Source organism: Meles meles, chromosome 12 (assembly GCF_922984935.1).
Source record: "Meles meles chromosome 12, mMelMel3.1 paternal haplotype, whole genome shotgun sequence".
NCBI lineage: Eukaryota > Metazoa > Chordata > Mammalia > Carnivora > Mustelidae > Meles > Meles meles.
The window spans coordinates 23,537,017-23,558,064 of NC_060077.1; the positions used below are offsets into that span (position 1 = coordinate 23,537,017).

General features: G+C 52.3%; 1 protein-coding gene across 1 annotated transcript in view; it reads right to left on the minus strand.

Moving 5' to 3' along the window:
* Nucleotides 1-5,849: 5,849 nt before the first annotated feature.
* The window catches only part of MN1 (MN1 proto-oncogene, transcriptional regulator), a 46,157-nt gene continuing 30,958 nt past the window's right edge, over nucleotides 5,850-21,048 (minus strand). Inside the window, exon 2 of the mRNA XM_046025886.1 lies at nucleotides 5,850-8,909. Within this exon, the coding sequence (XP_045881842.1) occupies nucleotides 8,728-8,909 (182 nt within the window). The 3' untranslated portion in view covers nucleotides 5,850-8,727. The remainder of the gene's footprint in view (nucleotides 8,910-21,048) is intronic.

Below are 21,048 nucleotides of genomic sequence, written 5' to 3' on the forward strand. Positions count from 1 at the left end.
TCCCAAACCACCAAGAGACAGAAGTCGAGTTTCTAGCTCAAGTAGGGGAGGATCACGGCTATTCCTTGGTCGCCCCGGGTCTCCCTGCATCCCCAGATCCTGACGCTGTCACCTCCGGCCTGGCAGCCTCAGCACACACAGAGCTCCTTGGGTCACCTCCTTCAGCAAGATAAAGTGAGATGAATAACTAATACCCAGTGAGCTTTGGTGGGAGGCAGAGACGCAGAAACCCGGGAGACAGGCCAGGCCCAGAGAACAAGGTAGAAGGTGGATCAGAATCAAAACAGCGAAACTTAAGAAAACACTGTGGGATCCCAGGAGAGAGTCATGAGACAGAGAGGATGCTGGGAACTTACTTAGGTTTTTATCTTTAAATGCGCCAGAGTCAGAGGTTCAGAGGATGGGACTGGATTCCCACTGGAAGCCCCTTGCTGTTATGCTTCTCTACAAGCCCTGGGCCCAGTGCCGGGTTACCACAGCCGCCTCACTAATTCCTCCAACATGCTGAGGATGCTCCTACCACAGGGCCTTTGCACATGCTGTTTTTGCTCTCCATATACCTGCTTGGCTCACTCCCCCACTTTCTCAGTCTCTACACCAGGCCCTCTCCGAGGAAGCATCTCTGGGCATTCTCTTTTCCCCTTCTATTTCCATTAGCTTTCATACTAGTGTTCACTCCTAACCTGTTGTCTGAAGCCCTGTGCCATCTTCTACTGTGGATACAGAATACACCTCATCCTGCGAGGAGCTGCCCTCCCTCCCTACCTACCTCCCCCCTGTCCTGGAGCCAGGATAAGGGACAAGGGGAGATGGCAGGGAGGCAGGGCATTTGGTTTCAGTTCCATTGCTGACTGCTGCGTGACCTTGAGCCAGACACCGGCGTTCTGAGTGCCTGTTTCTTCACATGCAAAATGGAGAGATTGAGCAACATTTCTGGGAAGTCTGAGGCACGGTGACACATGAGGTGTGCAAAGACAGCCTTGAGCAATTCCCGATCTCCCAGCAATGAAGGCACTCCTTGTCCAACCCTGTAAAGCTTTGTACTGCTACAAGGAGAAAGTGTCTGCTCAGAGCTGCTAGGCTTTTAACATTTCTCTCAACCGTGTCAACCTCGTTTTCCAACAAACGGAAGGTCTTGGGCTGGGAGTTTTCATCATGCAACACCAACACAGCCATGTTTTCAAAAGATTTATCTTAAGATCAGGGTAGGACACATCAGAACCTTTCCAGTGGACTCCCTCTATTCTATTCCATTCTCGGAGGAAATACATGAAAATTTTCATGTGACCCCAGCTTAAAATGCATCCTAGGGGCAAAAGAGAACGCAAAACTAGACCCTTATGTGCACAGGCAAATGATTTCCACCAAGGATGGCTAAGCCATCTCCCATTTAACAAAAGAATGGAAAATGTCTTGAACCAATGGTACTGGACACCTGGGCATTCTGGAAACAATGAACTCTTACCTTCGCCTCAAACCTAAACCATCAAAAGCTAAACATAAAACCATCAAGTTACTTGGGGCAAGCATGACCCTAGGGAGGACGCAGCTCTTGCCATCAAAGAAACCTGATAAAATGGACCATATGAAATTTGTGAAATTTTAAAATCTTTGCATTTCAAAAGATCATGACAAAAGCCACAGTCCAGGAGAAAGTATTTGACACACACAGAGAAGGGCCTTGTATTAGGCAATGATAAAAAAGACAAACAACAACAACAAAAAATTGGGCAAAAGATTTTAACAGACACTTCACGAGAGAAAACATACAAATAGCAAATAAATACATGAAGATATACTCAACATCATTGGGAAAATAAACATGACCACCTCAGTGAGATGTCAATACACCCTCTCTAGAATGGCTAGAGTTAAAAAGACAGATAATATGGGGGCGCCTGGGTGGCTCAGTCAGTTAAGTGTCTGCCTTCAGCTCAGGTCATGATCCCGGGGTCCTGGGATCGAGCCCTGCATCGGGGGTCCCTGCTCAGCAGGGAGTCTGTTTCTCCCTCTCCCTCTGCCAGCTGCTCCCCTTGATTGTGCTCTCTCTCTCTCTCTCTGTCAAATAAATAAAAATCTCTAAAAAAAAAAAAAGGTAATATCGAGCGTTAGCAAAGATATTAGGCAGAACTGGAAATCCCATACATTGCCATTGAGAATGCAAAATAGTACAATTTTGAGAAATGGTCTGGCAGTTTCTCCCCCCCCCCTTTTTTTTTTACTTTAGAGATGGAGCAAGAGAGGGAGGGGAAAGGGCAGAGGGAGAGGGAGAAAGAATCTCAGGCTCCGTGCCCAGCATGGAGCTCAATGCAGGGCTCCATCTCACAGCCCTGGGTCACGACCTGAGCTGAAATCAAGTCAGAGGCTTCACTGACTGAGCCACCCAGGCGCCCCCAGGCAATTTCTTAAAGACATATGCACCTGTTATATGACCCAGATGTTCCAAAAAAATGAAAGCCTGTGTCCACATAAAAGTTTGTACACAGGGGTTCGTGTACTTTTATTCCTAGTAACCAAAACTGGAAATAAACGTCTATGAAAAGGTAAAGGAGTAAACAGATGGCAGAATATCTGCAGGAGGAAATGCTATTCAGCAATACGGAGGGGGGGACTCCTGACTCATGCTTCATTTATAGGACATCAAGACGCAAGAACGGGCAAAGCTAATCGATGGTACTAGAAGTCCAATGGGTTGTTGCTTGAGGGGTGGGCTGTTGGCTGGAAAGGGCAAGAGAGAACCTTTTGGGAAGTTTGTCCTGTCGTAGCATCTTGGTTTGAGTTACACAGGTGTAGACATAGGTGAAAATGCACCTGAACACTTAAGATCCATGGGTTTCCTTATGTGTAAATCATGCCTCAATCTTGTAAATGTGATAAAGGGGAGTGGGGAACAATGGGTTAAATAAAGGTCCCTTTCCAAACGTACAAGGGTACAGCTGCTCAGGAAACAGTCTGGTGTTCCCTCAAAAAGTTAAAATGAGGGGTTACCATGGGACCGGGTGATTCTGCTCCTAGGTATACACCCAGAGGTTTATATGTTCACAGAGAAACTGGCACCTTCAATGTTCACAGCACTATTATGTATAATAGCCCAAAAGTGTGAATAGCCTTCATGCACGTCCACTGGCAACTAGATAACAATGGGGTATATTCATAGAACAGAATAGTATTTAGTCATTAAAAAGGAGCGAGCCTGAAAACTTCAGGCTAAGTGAAGGAAACCAGCCACAAAAGACCACAGATTGTATGATTCTATTTATATGAAGTGTCCAGAATAGGCGAAGCCAAAGAGACAGCAAGTAAATTAGTGGTTGCCAGGGGCTGGAAGGAGCGGGTAATTGGAATTTAATGATCATGAGTACAGGGTTTCTTTTTTGGGTGATAAGAATGTTCTAGAAATGGACGTCAAGGATGGTCGCACAACATTGTAAATACACAGAAAGCCACTGGATTGAATGCTTTAAAATCATTTCAATGGTGAGTTTTATGTGAGTAAATTTTATCTCAACAAAAAAACTTTTCTCCAAGGTTCCTGGGGCACCTCATTAGACCATGTGATAATTGCAGAATTTGGTACTCATCCACAGTCACGTCCACCTCGGGCCAGCGCAGTTTGGGGGCCAAAGCCTGGCACTTCTCTCACCTTCTATGTCTGCCACAACTCCACTGAGCTGCTCTTGGTGGGGTCCTTCCTGCCCGCCCTCTTGTCAGGGAGGGAAACCCATGGTCTTCTGTGCTCTTAGAATCGTTTTCTGATTTTTTTTTTTTTAAGGGAAAGGGAGATGGGATGTCCTTCTTTGCACTTCACCCTAGCTCTGGAAGAACAGAGGGTCCACCCAACTCCTCCTCCATCTCCTCGTCAGAGCTAGGTGGAGGAGGTATGTGCTGGAACGTTCGGGTAAGATGACGCTTCTCTGTCAATTCAGAAAGTTCACCCTGCAACGTGTGCCCTACCCTGGAGCCCTAAGAGGGACCCTCCCTGGGGCCAACATGCACCCCACATGGGGCAGCTCCCAAGTCACAGGTTCCCACCTATCCCTAAGGACGTGCCAGTCCACGGCTCTCTGGTTCTTGGGCCCTCCGCAACACTCACTTGTTCATTTCACACTGACCTGAAGTCTCTCCAATGCCCGCACGCAGTGCTCATCATTCTGTCATTTCTCTTCCCTTCCCTGCGTACTGAATGGGATCATATACCACTGTCACTTTGAGCAGGAGACCTTTAAAGGTTAGAGAGATTTTTAAGCTTCTCCAAATTAAAGTGGATACACAGGCCTTGTCCTCAAAACTTTATATTCTGAAAAATACCCCTTTGCGTATATGAAGAAACCTTTAAATGCTGAAGGCAAGAAATAAAACAAAATTTCTGCCAAATCAGGGTTAATTTAAATGCTGGAACGAATAAGATGAACTCCTACTCATCCTTCAAAACCCCAAATGGACAAAACCTGCTAAAGGAAACCTGCCCTAAACCCACTATATGGGATTAATGAATCTCAGAGTGACATGTCTTCTGTACTGCCATAGGTTATTAGCATTGTCTCCCCTCACTTTTAACTGTCAATTTACTTGTCCATCTCTTTCACCCCCCAAAACCCCTTCTATAAACCAATGTCTTGCATGACCTTGAATATGAGGCTGCAGGTACCAGTGAAGCTGATGCCAAAGGGTGGCAGAGCTTTTATAGGGCCTGGAATAGGGCTGGTGCTCATAGTAACCTGCAAGCTAGGTGTTATTTGCTCCATTAAAAAAAAAAGGGGGGGGCACCTGGGTGGCTCAGTGGATTAAGCCGCTGCCTTCGGCTCAGGTCATGATCTCAGGGTCCTGGGATCGAGCCCCGCATCGGGCTCTCTGCTCTGCAGAGAGCCTGCTTCCTCCTCTCTCTCTGCCTGCCTCTCTGTCTACTTGTGATCTCTCTCTGTGTCAAATAAATAAATAAAATCTTTAAAAAAAAAAAAAGTTTTATTTATTTGAGAGAGGGGAGGGGAGGGGCAGAGAAATAATCACAAGTCGACCCCCTCCTGAGCCGGGAACCCCATGCTGGACCAGATCCCACAACCCTGAGCCCAAAGCAAGAGCCGGAAGCTTAAACAACTGAGCCACCCAGGTGCCCCATTTTTGAGACAAGAAAATGGAGACCAGGTTTAAACCACTTGCCCAGAACCCATGGTTGTAAGCAGAGGAAGCAGCATCCAATCCAGGACAGCCCGACCCCAAAACGCTGTCAGCTGTGCCACGCTCTAATTAATGCAGGTGGAGCCCTCCTACTTGCTGGGTCCACCCACGTTGTCTCCTGTAACTTCACAAGTTCTACCCATTTCACAGATGAGGGAAAGCAGGAAGCGAGAGGCTACACACATAACTTGTAGGAGATTACAAAGCTTACTGGGATGCGAACTCAGCCTGTGATCCAAAAGAAGCCTCACCATACGGCCACCTGGGTGGTCTCTCCTTGCCCCCTCCCTCCCACACCAATCAAACACCAGCGGTTCTCAGTCCCAGAAGGGTCATGCCTCCCAGGGCACATGGGTTGTCACAGGGCTGGGAGAGAGGGGAGAGGTGCCCCTGGCGTCTGGTGGATAGAGTCTGGGGATTCTGCTCAACATCCTACAGGACAAGAGACAGACCCCTCCACAAAGCACTATTCAGCCCGAATGCGCACTGTCCAGGTTGAGAAACTCTACGATGACTCAGCGTAGAACAGCATCGACGCAAGCAGGCGCACGCGCACACATGAGCACTGCAGCGTCCAGACCTGCGGAGGCTCCCCGCCCCCGTGGGATTCTGAATAGACCTATGGAAAAAGGGGGGGGGGGATGAAGCAAGCCCCACCCACAAATGTACCACAGTCACCATTAACGTCATATTTATTGTTATTTAGCTGCTCAGGAAAACATATACAGGTATATACAATATGCATGAATACAGAAGACTGCACTTTACATATTTTTTTAAAAAAGAAAGAAAAAAATAACACTCAATTTCATGAGCTATTGTCACAGTCTTCCAACCAAGCATTTCAGAAATGAATTTCTTTTAAGAGTCAAAAAAGATTACAGGATTGCCTAACACACAGCAGAGTTAAGATTTTATATTTTACATGTGCAATAACGTTTTCGTTTTCTTTCCCAAAAAAAAGTTTGCTATGCAGTACCGATTACCAGTGTTTGGAGTCTCGTGGGTTGGGTGTGTTTTTAATTTGCTTTTATTCTTTCCATTAAACCAAATTTAATGAAATAACATCCTTTTGCTTAAGGCTATTTTTAAAGCTGTTCCATTCTGGGGTCGTGGGGAGCGAGAAAGTTTAAAACTTCAGGGGTTTCCGACGCTACGAGGACTACGGAGCCGATGGCCAGGTGCTAATGAACTCAACCCAGGGAAAGTCAAAGACGGAAGTCGAGACTCTTGGCTCCCCGGCCTTAAGCAATGAAGGAGAAATCATTCCTGTTTAAAAAATAAAGTGATAAAGCTCTCAAACAGCTGTACATTGCGGAATCAGAGGAGGCGTGGAGTTTTGCTCAGACTACGGCTGATTTCTCCTGCGGCCCCTGGCAGGAGCGACATTCTCTTTCTCTTTCCTCTGGTGGTAGAACTCGGGGACTGAGTCAGTTCACACCTTATCACTGCTGATCAATTCGCACCACCTGCTCTTCTGCCTGCCTGCTGCCGGCCCCCAGGGGCCGGACCAGGGCCCCTGGTTGATGGCCCCAGCAAGGGCAATCCAGACGTGGACCTGAGCCAAAAGGGCCCCAGCAGAAAAGAAGAGGGAGGGGAAAGAGCGAGAATTTTCTGGACTCTTTTCTCCCTTTGCTGGAATAATCTTTGAAATAAACAATGTGGGTGTTGTATGGTGAACCCAGAGCCTTCAGGTCACTTGTTTAAAAAACAACAACAACAAAAAAGCCAGGTCTAGAAACTCTGGGGACCTGGAGACAGAGGGGAGGGGGCGCCAGGCTCAAAATAGAGCATTTAGTAAGACGTGCTCTTTAGCAAAAATAGAAGGAAAATGGTGGAGTTCCTGGTTTGGGTGAAGGGCTATCAGTCACTTCTTGTCTGACCCACCCTGGAGTCTGTGTGCCCCTCATGACCCCCCAACCCTGAATCATACGAGCCTTTTATAGGCCTCCACAGCACACAAAGGTGCCCCACCCCCCCACCGCCAGCACTGGGCCAACAACGTCTGCCACTCTGGGTCCTCGAAGTGGGGGGGGGGGTGTCCAGGAGCCCTGCTCACTACTGTCTGCTCACCTAGCCACCCCCATCTTTGCTCAAAGAGATCATTCCTTGGTGAGGCGCCTGGAACAGGGCTCTAGTTTTGCAATAGGGTGAGATTAAATCAAAACGTGGGGAGAAGGGGGTATTCTGGGGTTAAAGAAAAAGGCCTAGGCATCAAAGTCATTGTTTCCTTCGATAGCCCCCGGGAACCGGCCAACCTCTGCAAAGAAATACACCCAGGTTCAGAGAAGGGGGGCTTGGCAGGCTGAGCCTGGGGGCTCCTTCCTTGAGCCCCCAGAAAAGTGCTGGCAAAAGCCTCGACCCTCCCAGGGATGGGGCGCTACCCAGGTTGGAGGGGGAGAAAGAGATGGGCAGGAGGACAGAGTGGTCGGGAAGATACATGCAGTCCCACATCCTTCCTCCCCGCAAGGCCTGGCTGGCATCAGCTGTGTGGGCAAAGGTCAAGGGCTGAGAATGGATCCTCCCCCAACTTGGGCACCCAAGACCCGGCCAGCCCCGCTACAACAGGGCGGAAGCCGGGAGCCCCCAGAGACTCTGCAAGCTGGAAGGACACCATCCCTCGTGCACACCAGGACTGCTTAGCATAGCGTGAACATTCAGAGCCTGGGCGTTTGCACAGAGGCCCAGAAAAGGAGAGAAAACACCACTGTCAAACATTCCGACTCCTTCCCACTGAGCGGGCTGGACACGTCATCACCTCCGTTGCAGAGAGGACAGCTTCCAGCAGAAGACAGAATGGAGCTGAGGGCTGAGCGTGTGTTTGTAGGAACGAAAATATATCTCTCTCTATTTTCTTAGGGAACAGACAAAACAAAATCCCAGGCGGAATACCTAAGGGGGGCATTAATTGTTTGGCTCCTGCCTGACTGATGACAGTTGGGTGTCAATATATAATATCGTGATGACAATTTGACTTTCGCCCGGCAATATTCCAGAACTACTATTCTCCAGGATTTCCATTTTAATAAGCAGTGAACAAAAGCAAAAAGGGGGGGAAGAAAAAAAAAAAGACTGGGGATTGGTGAGGAGAGGAATGAGAATAAAAGAGAATAAAAAAGAAAGTAACTCTTGTCTTATTACGAAATAACAATGCTTGGACATACAGCAGCATGAAAATAAAACAAGGAAAGAGGTCATCTAAAAAACGTATGCCAAGATTACAGAAAAATGGGAATTATCTAGCAGGAAAAAGGCTGAAGCAAAAGTTTGCTAACTGCAGAAGGGTTAACACTGGTAACATACTGTGGCAGACGAGTTTTCTTTTTTAAAAAAATTTTTTGAGGTTCCCCCCCTTTTAAATTAACCCTTTCCGGTCCATATGCCACTAAGCAGGTACCAACCTAGAAAAAAAAAAATCATCCACTCAGCAATAGTGGCCCTTTCAAATTAATAGGAGGGTGGGGTCAAGGGAAGGGGTTCGGGTCAGGGTCGGGGGAGGGGGTGGTGGGAGAGGGTGAAGGGCCTGGTGGGGGTTGGGCATTTCTTGTCAATTCAAGTCAGGGCGGCCACGAATGTCCCAAATCTGTTGGAAATGTCGGAGTGCAGGGACCTCCAGGTGGGCACGGAGGCTCGGGCCTTGGCGTCACCCACGTCGTCTGTGCAGTGGACAGACAGGCACTGCAAGTGGCTCCCCGGCTGGGTTGCTGAGGCCTTATTTGCAGGGAGGTCGTGGGCTGTGGAGAAAAAAGGAATACATGTTAGCAGCAGGCTCAGCTCTGCGAGAGGCCCTAAGCGGGGTGGGGGAGTGGGAGAGGGAAGGGAAGAGAGGCACTATCCACGCCCTCTTTTCATGCCTGAAGACGTCTGTCTGAGGAGAGCTAGAGAAGTTTCATTCAAATCCCCCTGCTGTTGCCTCTGACGTGGCTGTGAGACCTTAGTCAAGCGTAAGACCCTGGCTCGATGTCAGGTTCACCCCCCCTCAGGAAATGGGAGAATTGGACAGGGTTGGCCCATCTCTGATGGACTAGAATTCCCAGAAGACTGACTGGACATAAAATAAGGTGGGCAGGCTTCCTGGAGGAGGAGCATCTAACTTGGGGGTTGAGGCATATGTAGGAGTTCACCAGATGCAGTTAAGGGGTAGAGGGGAGGGTTGTCTACATCTAGAACACAGCCCTTTCTCTTATCGTCCTCTGAACATTTGCTAGAGACCTACTATGTGCTGGGAACTTCCTGAAACAGTACCACACTGCTCAGAGCAGTAATGATCAACAGTCCAGACCCCAACCAGACCAGTGCCCTTTGCCCAACCCAAGCTGCTTTATGAAGGGACTCCCAGTGATGGGATGAGGGAGTCGGTGAAAACGCCTTCCATTTCCTTCTCACACAGTCACACAGCATCAGAAACACCACAGATCATAGCGATGCCTGAGTTAGACCAACTTGCGGGGAAAGAAGTTTGATAACCACTCACTCCTTAGTATGAATTACACTCAAAGAGAGTAAGAACTGGGGGTTCAGAGGCAGGGAAGGAATGGAACAGTCATTTTGGGGGGCTGCTAGTTTACTGCTACCAAGTGGCCAACGGTTCTGTTCTCAGATCTACGATATGTTTACGAGTATCCTCATCATTCCCACTTTTTAGAGCCTGACTCAGAGAGGAGAGGCGACCTGCCCAAGGTCACACAGTCAGGAAGGAGCAGAGCTGGGCTTGACCGTGAGCCTGTGGTCAATCTCTTGACTCCGAAGAAGTGAGCAAAGCTGGAATTGGGGGTGGGGGCCCCACTCCAGCTGAGGGAGCACGCCCAGATACTGAACTCCATGACCGGCCCGCCCTCCCAGCAGGGCCCTGTGCCAGGCAGGAGCTACCCCACCCATCCCGCCCTCTGGGATTAAGGGGGAGGCCTCCCCTGGGAGTTGAGCCATAGCCTGCAGAAAAAATCCTCCCAGAGGATGGGCCAGGCTGTGACTAACCGGGCTTCCACCCTGGAGCCCCAGAGACACCCAGCTCAGGACCTTCATGTCAGGAGCAGCTGGGGCCAGGGGGGAAGATTCTCTTCCTTGTTCTTTTCCTCATTCATCCAATTAATAAGGCCTTACTGAGTCCCTACTATGTGCCAGGCATGGCTCCAGCCCTGCGGATCCGGCCGGAAGTAAGGCAGACGCTATCTTTGTCTTCCTCCTCCAGGACCTGGCAGTGAATGCAGGAGAGAGCATCACACCATGGGCTTGAATTCCAATCCCAACCCCACCACGGTGTGGCAAGAGGTCTGCCTCTCTCCCTCTCTCTGAGCGTTAGTTCCTCATTGCAGAAGAGGGGGTCATGTCCTCTCCCTCAGACCTTGTAATGGCCTGGCATACAGAGAGATCCCCCCACACAGAGCTGCTGGCAGAGTCTCTGGGAGTTCAGGAGGTGAGGGGTCCTTGCAGCCATCTAGAGGCCCCCAAGCCTCATCCCTTCCTTGGGACTGACCAGGTGGGCACATTGCTGCCCATGAGACTGGAGTCTATGCTCCCATTTCACAGAAGGAGAAGCTGAGGCTCTGAGCTCCAGGTTTCAAAGCTGGTTAGCAGCGGTGGTGCTGGAATGCTGTTAATGCCACACCCAGGGTCTCCTGGGGGGAAGGTACCCCAGGAAGTTAGGAGCCTCAGTTTCCCCCTCCCCACACCTCCATTCTTGAGCCTAGGCTTTGCCTTGCTCCCAGTGACGCCCCACTCCCTAATCCCCTCAGAAGGAATCCTGCTCCAAGCATTGTGAGATCTGGACTGGGGAAAGGGAGCATCTGCCACGGAAAGAGAGAAGATTCTGAAAAGGATTCCTTACTTCACTTCGCACTCATAATCTCAAGGAGCCGACACAGCAAGGCTTGTGCTCATTGCACAGATAGGAAACCGAGGCCCCTTGCCAAAGTCCACACAGCTAAAGAAAGACGAGACCCCCCAGACCCAGGCACCTGGCACCTGGCTCCCTTGTTCTGGGACGGCAACGCTAGGAAGGTGAAGGAAAGTTGCCATTTCCTGAGTTCCGTGCTCAGACGGAGGGGGCTTGCAGACCCTTCTGGGAGCTGCATTTGCTGAATGATGTTTCCAGACTGACCCAAATGGCCACGTGTCCCGAGATGCCGTATTCCCCAGTTCTGGATGACTCCGGAGCATACCGTGTGCCAACCCTAGAGACAGCTGCTCCTCTTACTTGGAGAAGATTTAGTGAGGGCATGCCAGGCACACAGCTGAAGATGTCCCTGTGTTATCTTGTTCCATCCCATGCCCCCTGCGAGCCCAGCAGCTGGGTGCCTCTTCTCCCCACATTAGAAGGGGCACCTGGGCCTCAGAGAGGGTGAGGGACTTGCCCAACGTCACAGGGCATAGGCGCAGGATTCCCCAGCCTCTGCCTGGGACAAGCAAGAGAGTCTGGTATCCACGGGGAATATTTTTAAGAGAGAATATTATTCTTCAGTTCTTGACAACCCAAGCATGACCAAACTTATCCTCCCGCCAGATTCATTCCAGCTGGGGGGGACCAAACATGCCCTAGGACCGCAGCTCCCCTCCACCCCTCCAGGGCTGCTGAGTGGCTGCAAATAAATCAGTCCCACGGAAGCCGCCTCAAGTCAGGGCCTGCCCCTGCTCCCGAGAAGTCCCCAGTCCCCTCTCCTCGGTGATGGCAGGCATGCCGGCCCCCCACACCAGGACCCAGAGATAAAACCACCCTCGCCGACCTCCCAGGACTAGGAGTTACTCAGTGCGCACAGACACCAATGCAGACCTTCACATTTTCTACTTGTTTGCGACCAGCCTCCCCCATCAGACTGTGGCATTGCAGTACCCTGCACACAGGTGGTCCATTGGGGGCCTGTGGGCTGTGGAGTCATTCTCATCCCTATTTGGCAGATGGGAAGACTGAGGCCCTGGGTGAGGGAGGCGGGGGAACTGCGCAGGCGTCACCCAGGGCCAGGCTAGCAACTTGGACCAGCCCTCTCCTCTGAGTCTGGGATTCCCCGAGCACTGGGCTGAGGTGGGATCTTGAACCCCCCATACATGGGCAGCTGGCCCCATCTGCAACTTGGAGATGGTGATCCCTGGCAGACCATCTCCGAGCAGCTTGGGGGGATCATACAAGAGAACGACAGGAGACACTGTGCATGTGGGGGGATCATTCCTCAAGGCAGGGGTGTCACCAACTCAAATTTGTCACCCCAAATGACCCTCACCCCGCGCAGGCAGCCCAGGGGCCGAGGTGAGGGGCTTCGGGTTCTGGGACCCGATGTCATGCCCACCCAGCAAGGCAGGGCGTAGAGCGGGGAAGCCCGCTCTTCCTCCCCATCCTTCTTCATGTACACAAACATGTCCTAGCTGATCTATCCAGCCCTTCCCCAGCACCCGCTCCCATCACCACACAGCACACAAGCCACTCGGTCATTTCTGCCACCAACTTGCTACCATGGCATGGAGGTGCTGGCTGCCCCCTGCTGCACCCCACAGTGACCCTGGGGCCTGCGTCGGATGGATCCCCAACAGGGACGGTAAGTGCCACAAAGGGAAGGAGAGAACCTAGAGCCAGTGTCAAAAAAGTGAATAACAAGAGGAATGCCATTTCCCCTACAGGGGTCAACCATGACAGCGCCTATCACTTGCGGAGCACAGGGCTTTTGCGAATATCACTTCAGCTCCCAGAACCTCAGCCCTGGAAAATGGGGGAAATAATAGGACTGGCCCTCATGGAGGCGGCGACGAGGATTAAATGAAATGATCCATGTAAAAGGCTTAGCCTGCTGCCCAGCACAGAGCCGACTCCCGCCCTGCAGCACCACTGACCCGCCTGCAGGCGCAAACGGAGAAGGGAGAAAGGGACACACTCGAGTCTGTTTACCTGGGGACACCTCATGGCTCCTTTCCCTCTTGGAGAGGCCGCCCACGGAGGGAGCCTTTCTTTTTTAAAGGTGGCAAAACAGGCCTTGTCACCACCTAGCTCTGCACTCAGGATCCCCAGGACTGGATCCCAATTTGGGAGAGGCACATGGTCAGGGGTCCTGAGCTGGGGACAGCCGCCACCCTCCAACTCCCTGACCCCCATCCCCTCCCCGAGGCAGGGCTTGGTGGGACCTGCAGCACCGCATGGCTCTGTCCTTGAACCTTCAGAGAGGGGACTTCTGTCCACCTCCTGTCCACCGCCCACCCACAGCCCACCATAGGGAAGGCCAGAGAGAGGGGGTCATGAGGTCAGGGGGGCCTCCAAGTAGGGCCCAGATCATCCTGGCTGCTCGTCCAGAGCCTGCCCTGGGCCAGGTGTTAACTTGTACTGCAAAATGGGAACCAAGTTCACAGGCATCTGGGAGGATTAATGAGGATAACACAGGTAAAGACTTTAAGCACGTGATGAGCCCCCCAAAAAGGTTAGCTGCTCTTAGGGTTATTACACTCACTGGGCTTTAACTACCCAGGACCTTGGAGGCGGTCGGAGCTAATCCTGCCAAATGCCAGTAGGGAATACTGGCCACAGGATGGTCTCTTTCTCTCTGTGGGTGCTGGGGGCGGGGGGGGGGGGTAGGGTGGGGGCATGCCTTGCCCCCTGCCCCCCAAGGTGGGGTGGGGCAGGGGGACCAGGGTGCGATCCCAGGCAAAGCAGGCAAATTAGAATTCCGTGTGTATTTTTAACTTCCAGCTTATGTAAGGAGCAGTGTGGGCCCCAGAACACAATAGCGAATGACTCCCGCCCGACTCACCCTCACCGATTCCGACAAAAGGAAATGTATTTTGGTTTTTCCTTTATTTGGACCTGGCAGGGGGAGACGCTGGTGTCTGACAGCTGCCACTCAGCTGGGGAGCTGGGCCATTGAGCCCGGAAGCAGAAGCAGGCCTGGGAGCCACAGGGTTGGGCCAGATCCTACCAGCGCCCCTGTCCTGCAGCCTGGGAGGCCTGGAGGCCCCCAGATACTTCCATGACTCTCCCAGCTCCTGTTCCCCATCTCCAAGAAAGGCGGGATATGGCACGCAGGGCACTGAACGTCTCTTTTCACTCTTGCCCAGGCCCCAGAGCCTAAGCACCAGGGAAGGAGGACGCTGCCTCCAAAACCCATCCACTTCTCTCCCTACTGCCTCCACCCTGGGCCAGGCCCCCACTGCCTCCTTCCTGCTTCCTCACTGGCCCCCAAGCCCATTTTCCCCTGTGAGTCAGATACCTTTCCCGAAGCACCAACCACCGCAGCCCCGTCTCCTGCTTAAATCTTCCATGGCTCCCCAGTGTTCCCAAGGTAAAGTTCCCAGCTTCGCATAACCTGGCCTGCTCTCCTTGTGGGCCTCCAGCCTCACCTCTCCATGAGCCAGCTGTACAGTCTCTCCACGAAGCCCTGATCCTTCCCGCCTCCACAGCCCTGCTCCTGCCGCTTCTTCTGCCTCGAGCACCCCCCACCCCTCGCCCCTGCTGACTCCCACTTTCTACCTGGCTGTCAGCCTTGTGGCAAAGTTTCTCCAACACCCCTACTCTGAGGTGGGTAACCCCTCTCCCTGCTCTCACATGACACCCCTGCCCGCAGCCAGCAATGATGCCTCAGTTACCCCCGAGCCGGCTATGGGGTGCACGGACACATCTCACCCTGGACGAAGGGGAGTCCTGTGCTCAGGGCCCTCGACAACAAGCTGCCGAAGATGAAAAACATCATGGGGGAGGGAGGCGCTTTGCAGCCAGACGACCAAAGTCTGCCTCTCGGGCCCTGACGCTCCCCCGGCGGGTTGACCTTGGGCAAACCGCAGCCCCTCTCCAAGCCTCAGCTTCCTTCCCCGTGAAATGGGACAAGGGTAGCACCCAGCTCCTCGCCGGGTTACCCCAGGTTCTCCGGTGCCTGGCACATGGCAGGTGCCCATGCAATGGCCACCAGCTGTCACAGCAGACAAAAGTCACAGGAAAAGATAGCCTTGCCCAGTGGTAAGCAAAGTCACAAGGATTTTTAAGGCAGCACATTTTTAAGAACCTGCCACTGGGAATGTGGGGGACACAACCCTAGTAGGAACTGACCCCCACCACCCAACTGGAAGCCTTCTGCAGGGCCCCACGACCCCAAAGCAAAAGCCCTCCTCAGCTGCCTGTCTATATTGGGTCCCTGGCCCATGTCTCCTCCTCCAGGGAGACTCACAGCGTCCAGGGGACTCACTTACTTCGGTCTGAGGGTGCGAACAGCAAATCTAAGCCAGATGGGGGGCTGCACACAGAGGGTCTACAGAGCCACCAACAAAGCAGGAACACGGCACACCCAAACCCCGACTGCTCTCCTCCCCTACCCTCAGCAGCTTTGGGGGAGCCCCAGCTCTGTGTGCTCAGAACCTGGATTCAAATTCCACCCCAGTCTAAATTTCACCCACTCCATAACCTTGGGCAACCTCAACTTGCTGGGCCTGTTCCCCCCTCTGGAGACGGGGGCTAAAAAATCTCTCCTTTGACCAACCCCCCTCAGAGGAGCCTGGCCTGAGGGTAGACACACTCATGAGGATCCCAGCTTGTCTCTTTGGTCCCTGGCACACAGTAGGCCGCTGAAAAGGATTTGTTAAATATTTTATTTATTTTTTATTTTCTTAAAAAAAATTCTATTTTTAAGTCATCTCTGTACCCAACTTGGAGCTCAGACTTACAACCCTGAGACCCAGAGTTGCACGCTCCACTGACTGAGTCAGCCAGGCACCCTAGATTTGTTAAATATTTGAAAGAACGATTCACATTCTTATCCCAGCTCTTCACCTGCTTACTGTGTGACCTTGCGCAAGTCACTCCCCCTCTCTGGGCCTCTTTGGTCCTCTCTGAAATGAATGGTGGTGGGTAGATATACAACCTCCCTGACTCTTTTCATTCCTTCAGGGAAATCAGATTATACATTCGATGTAGGGTGGAAGCTGGGGTAGGAGCCCACCCCAAATGAGGGACATTAAGGTACCTTCACCTAAGGAATCCCCAAGAGCACAATCCTGGGGATCAGGGACAGAGGGCTGGCTGCTGGCAGCCTGAGTGATAACTCCAATCAGGCATCTTACAGAGGCCAAGGGACTGGCCCCTCCTCAGCCCAGCCCTCTGCTCGCACCCCTCCCTTTCTCTCCCCTCCCTTCGAGGACAACTTCTAGCAGGGGTATTACTGTGACAAATGAGGAAAGGAGAGAGGAAAAGTAAGCCCATCCCCACTGTTGTCAGCTCCAAGGATGAGAAGAGTGAGCACTGACCCTTAGGTTCCCTATGGGCCTATCTCATCAGATGACCCCAAAACCTGGGGAGAGAGGGTCCAACACCAGGTCATTTCACCGGGGGGGCGGGGGCGTTAAGGTTCAGAGAGGGGACATCACTGACCCACAGTCATGCAGCCAGCCAGTAGAGGAGCTGGGGTCACTCCCAGGTCTGCCTGAGGCCAAAGTGTGTGGGTCCATCAAAGTCACATGAAAAAGTGAAATTTACCAGCAAAAGTGGTAGGTGCTCCCTCTCCCTGACCCCTATTCTTTCTTTCTCTTTGTCTCTCTCTCACATGACACCCCAATTCTTTCACAATCTCTCTGTTCTCTCCCCCTGACCCCGATTCCCTGTCTTTCCCTGAAATCAACTCTCACTTTTTGGGGAAGGGCCATGATGCTCACGGATGGGATGAGAATGACCCCAGAGTGACAGAGAAGCCAAGGATAAAATCTGAGGCCCGCCATTCAATCTTTCTCCACGGATGCTGCTTGAGAGTTTCCACATCAGCCCGACCTGATGGGGGCGATCCAAAGCCAGCACGGGTGCTCCTGGGAGGAAGAAAGGGCCCCCCACCAAGGATCAGGAGGGACCCACCCACCTGGGCCCCATGAGGGTAAAGAAGGGGTCTCATGTGCACGCAGGCCGCCGGCAGCCGAGTCTGGTGCGAGCCTCCGCTGGCCCCTGGAAGCCTTCGGAAATTAATTGGAGTTGACTTGGCTGAGGGCAGCTGTCATTTAGATTGAGAACTGGCTCAGGGCTCCACTGAGGCGAAGCAGAGCGCTGGGGATGGGGGCAGGGGCTGGACGCTGGGGACCTTTCCCAGCCCTGGAGGAGGAGACAGGGTGGCGGAAGAGCACCAGAGCCCACAGGACGGACGTCGCGGGCCCCTCACCCCGGCCCGAGCCTCCGATTGGGCTCCTTCTTCTGGCGCCTCGGGACCCACGGCCAGTGACCTGTGACAGATGCAGCCCCGTGCACCCCCTGGGCCACTCCTGGCCTGTGCGCTACCGAGACGTGACAGTTGGGGGTAGGGAGGGGGCCGCAGGCTGACCCCTCGGCCTGCCCCTTCCTTCTGACGGGGCCCACTGTGGTGCAACAAGGGTCCCAGAGCAGGAAGACCCCTTCCCAGGGGGTCCAGATGGGAACGGGGGTGCCATCATTCTGCCAGAACCACAGGAAGGGCCCCTGTGGTAAAGCGGGCAGAGTCAGGCCCCCGCCAGGCACCAAGGATAAGCCAGGAAACAGTAGTCGCTCTCAGCATTGCTAGCAGGATTGTTCGACCCAGGTCTCCACTCTAGCCCTGTTTTCTCTCCTTCTCGCTCACAACTCATGCCCCCATGGCATTGGGTCCAGTGCTGGGTGGCCCTGGACAGGTCTCTGCCCCTCTCTGAGCTCCCCCCCCCACCTCCTCACCTCTATCCTGGGGGCAACCTAGAACCAGGGCAGACTCCTCCCTGAGCTCCCAGCACAATGCCTGGGGCATTCAGCCATTAAACACTTATTTTATAAAAGAAGACAGACAGACAGACACATAAGCTTCTGTTGAAGTAGAACACCATTGTTTTCAGCCCACTGAAGGAAGGAGTCAATTTAGTGACAACTCAGGATTTCACAAAATAAGTTTCCAAAGTGCTGATGCTTTGGGTGGTGGTTCTTGGGGACATGTGTCTGCGGGAGCTCTGGGACCTTCCCACGCGGGGCCCGTGGGGCTGCAGGGGGCCTGCTCACCCAGGCAGGTTCCCATAGGCCTTCTGCAGCCCCAAGGAAGGGCTCTGCGTGGGAGTCCATTGTGGATAATCATGTGCTTTGCAGCTAGGGTTTGGGATCTAATCCTAACCTTGTCACTGCCAGGCTGGGGGACCCTGCATCAGCTACTCTGACCCCCTGAGCTTCCACTTCCAAACCTGAAAAATGTCTTCAGTCATTCCTGCCTTGCAGAGAGGGGCCACGGACAGTTCCCAAGGGCCTGGTACCCAGCTGCCCCTCCATACCCTGTTCCCACAATTGCTTCTCCAAACCTGAGCCTTCCTGGGCTCTGCCTGTAAGAGGGGGCCCTCGGGGGTCTCCCAGGTGGCTCAGTCGGTGAAACAGCTGACTTGGTTTGGGCTCAGGTCTTGATCACAGGGTGGTGAGACGGAGCCCCACATCCAGCTCTGCCATGGGCATGAAGCTTGCTTAAGATTCTCTCTCTCCCTCTTCCTTGGCCCCTCCCACCCCTACCCTCTTTCCTTCTCTTAAAAAAAAAAAAAAAAGAGGGAGCCCTTAAGATAGCAATAACAGCAGGGTGATGAACCAAAGCATCCCAACTGAACAGGTGTTCCCAGCTGTATGCTGGGCGAGGGACTCAGAGAGGGGATCCCATCGCAGAGCTCCCAGCCTGCCCCCACCCCCCCACCCCCCAGTGTTCTCAGCCTGGCTGAGAGATACTCAGTAAACACCTAGTGTCAAACAGAGCCTGTCACCGCCACAGAGACAGTCTGCCCTGTGTCACTGACCCAGGGGATAGGTGGGGATGGGGCAGCGGTGGGGGGTGCGGGGAGGAGAAATTGTAGAGGAGAAGACGTGAGGTCGGGGGGGGGGGGAACTTGAGGATGAATATAAAGCTTTGCAGCAAGAGAAGCAGGAGATGAGCTCCAAGCCTCTGCTGTGATTGGAGAGAACTGGGGGCCAGCCCAGGAGCCCTGATTTGGGGCCTGGGGGAGAGGGAAGAAAAGGAGCCTGCAAAGTTGAAATGAAGTCGGTCACAGAGGCCCCTGGAGGCCCCAGGAAGTGTTTGGCTTTGTTCCTGAGAGCAGAAGGGAGCCAAGGAAGGCTGCTGAGCAAAGGAGGGGCATCAGGAATCTGTCAGCATGCATAAGAGGCTTGTACCTCATCCATTCCAGCCTTGGCACAGTACACCTGACTCAGAAATACATTCCACTGGGGACACGGTCCTTTGTGTTCCACCATTCTAAACAAGTGGGGGGATCCGATCCCACCACGGAGGGAATGGTGCTCTGAGACAGCTCTGGTCTAACGGGGCAGGCCATCCTTCCCCAGCAGCTTCTGAGTCACACGCCTATAACCCAGGTCCCCATGAAACCCAGCGGCCTCGCCATTTTCAGCTGAGGGCTCTTGCAAGGGGATTCCACCTCTCTATGCCTCCACCTCCCCTCCACACAACGGACCCTGTGCACTGACATCAACAGATCCTCACTGAGAATACAGGTGGGAAAACCAAGGCACAAAAAGAATGAATACTGTTACGCTGAAAAAATAAATAAAATGAGGAAAAAAAAAAAACAAAAAAAAAACAAAAAAAAACCAAGGCACAAAAGTACGCATCTCAGGTTATCCACCAGAGAGCGGAAGGGTTGAGGGAAAGTTTCTTATCTCTCCACATCTTGAGTTTCCCCGTGTGTGAAATGAGACCATAACACCTGCAGAGCAGGACTTCCAGGAGAACGAATACAATAATATTAACAATAACAGAAAATGATTGGGGTTAATACCTGTCATGCATTCATTCCTGTAAACTTCCTCACCATAACCCCAAAGGGCAGCTTCTATTCTCTCAGCCCCCTTTCATAGGTAAAGGACTTGCTAAGGTCAGCAACCTATAGCCCACAGGTCAAATCTGGCCCACCATCTGTTTTTATCAATAAAGTTTTATTGGTACATAGTCACACTTGTAGATTTACATTTAGTCTATCGCTGTTTTATGCTACAATGAAAGTGTTGGGTAGTTGTGACAGGGACTATATAAGCCACAAGCCTAAAAGATTTACTATCAGACCCTTTATGAGGAAAGTTTGCTGACCTCTGACCCTGAGGCTCAGAGTGGTGACATCACTTGTCTGAGTTCACACAAGTAGGAAGGAGCCACCAGGCACCAAGTAGATGCTCCATACATGTTCCCTAGGAACATGTTGATGTGTAAACAACACTGCTGATCAGTGAAGACTCGCACAGTGACCCTTAGAGAGTCAGAAATGTCCCTCCCATTCACTGTGTCCCTGGTCTTCCTTCTCAGCCTACAGGGGAAACCTCCCTGCCTTCCTCTTTAAAAATCAATAAAGTAGGGCACCTGGGTGGCTCAGTCGGTTAAGCATCTGCCTTTGGCTCTGGTTATGATCCCAGAGTCTTGGGATCAAACCCCACCCTGGCTGCCTGCTCAACAGGGAGTGTTTCTCTCTCTCCCTCTGTTCCTCCCCACAGCTCATGCTCCCTCTCTCTATCTCATATAAATAAATAATATCTTTTTAAAAAAATCAATAAAACATTAAAATGTTGGTTGGGGGGGGTTGGGAGGATAGGGGTTGTTATTTTAAAAAATCATTCCAAAATGTGTCTACAATGCAACAAAAAGAGAAAGGGGGTCTCTCCGAGGCAGAACAAGTCAGCCCCATCAGACCAGGGGAGATGGGTGCTCCAACCCCAACCAGAGCTCACTCCTGCATGGTCTCTGAGTCTCCGCTTGGAAGGACAGAGCAATGGGCAAAGGGGACAGTGACAGGCAGGACAAGCAGGCCTATGTAGACCCTGAGCCACAGAGCACCAGCCCTGGGGCAGGCCCTGGGGCCTCCTCACTGGCTAATCTCACTCATTTATGCCATCAGCCACCTAGCAGGGCCAAGGTCACACAGCAAGAAAGTGGAGAGTTGGAACTCGAACCCAGGTCTGCAGGA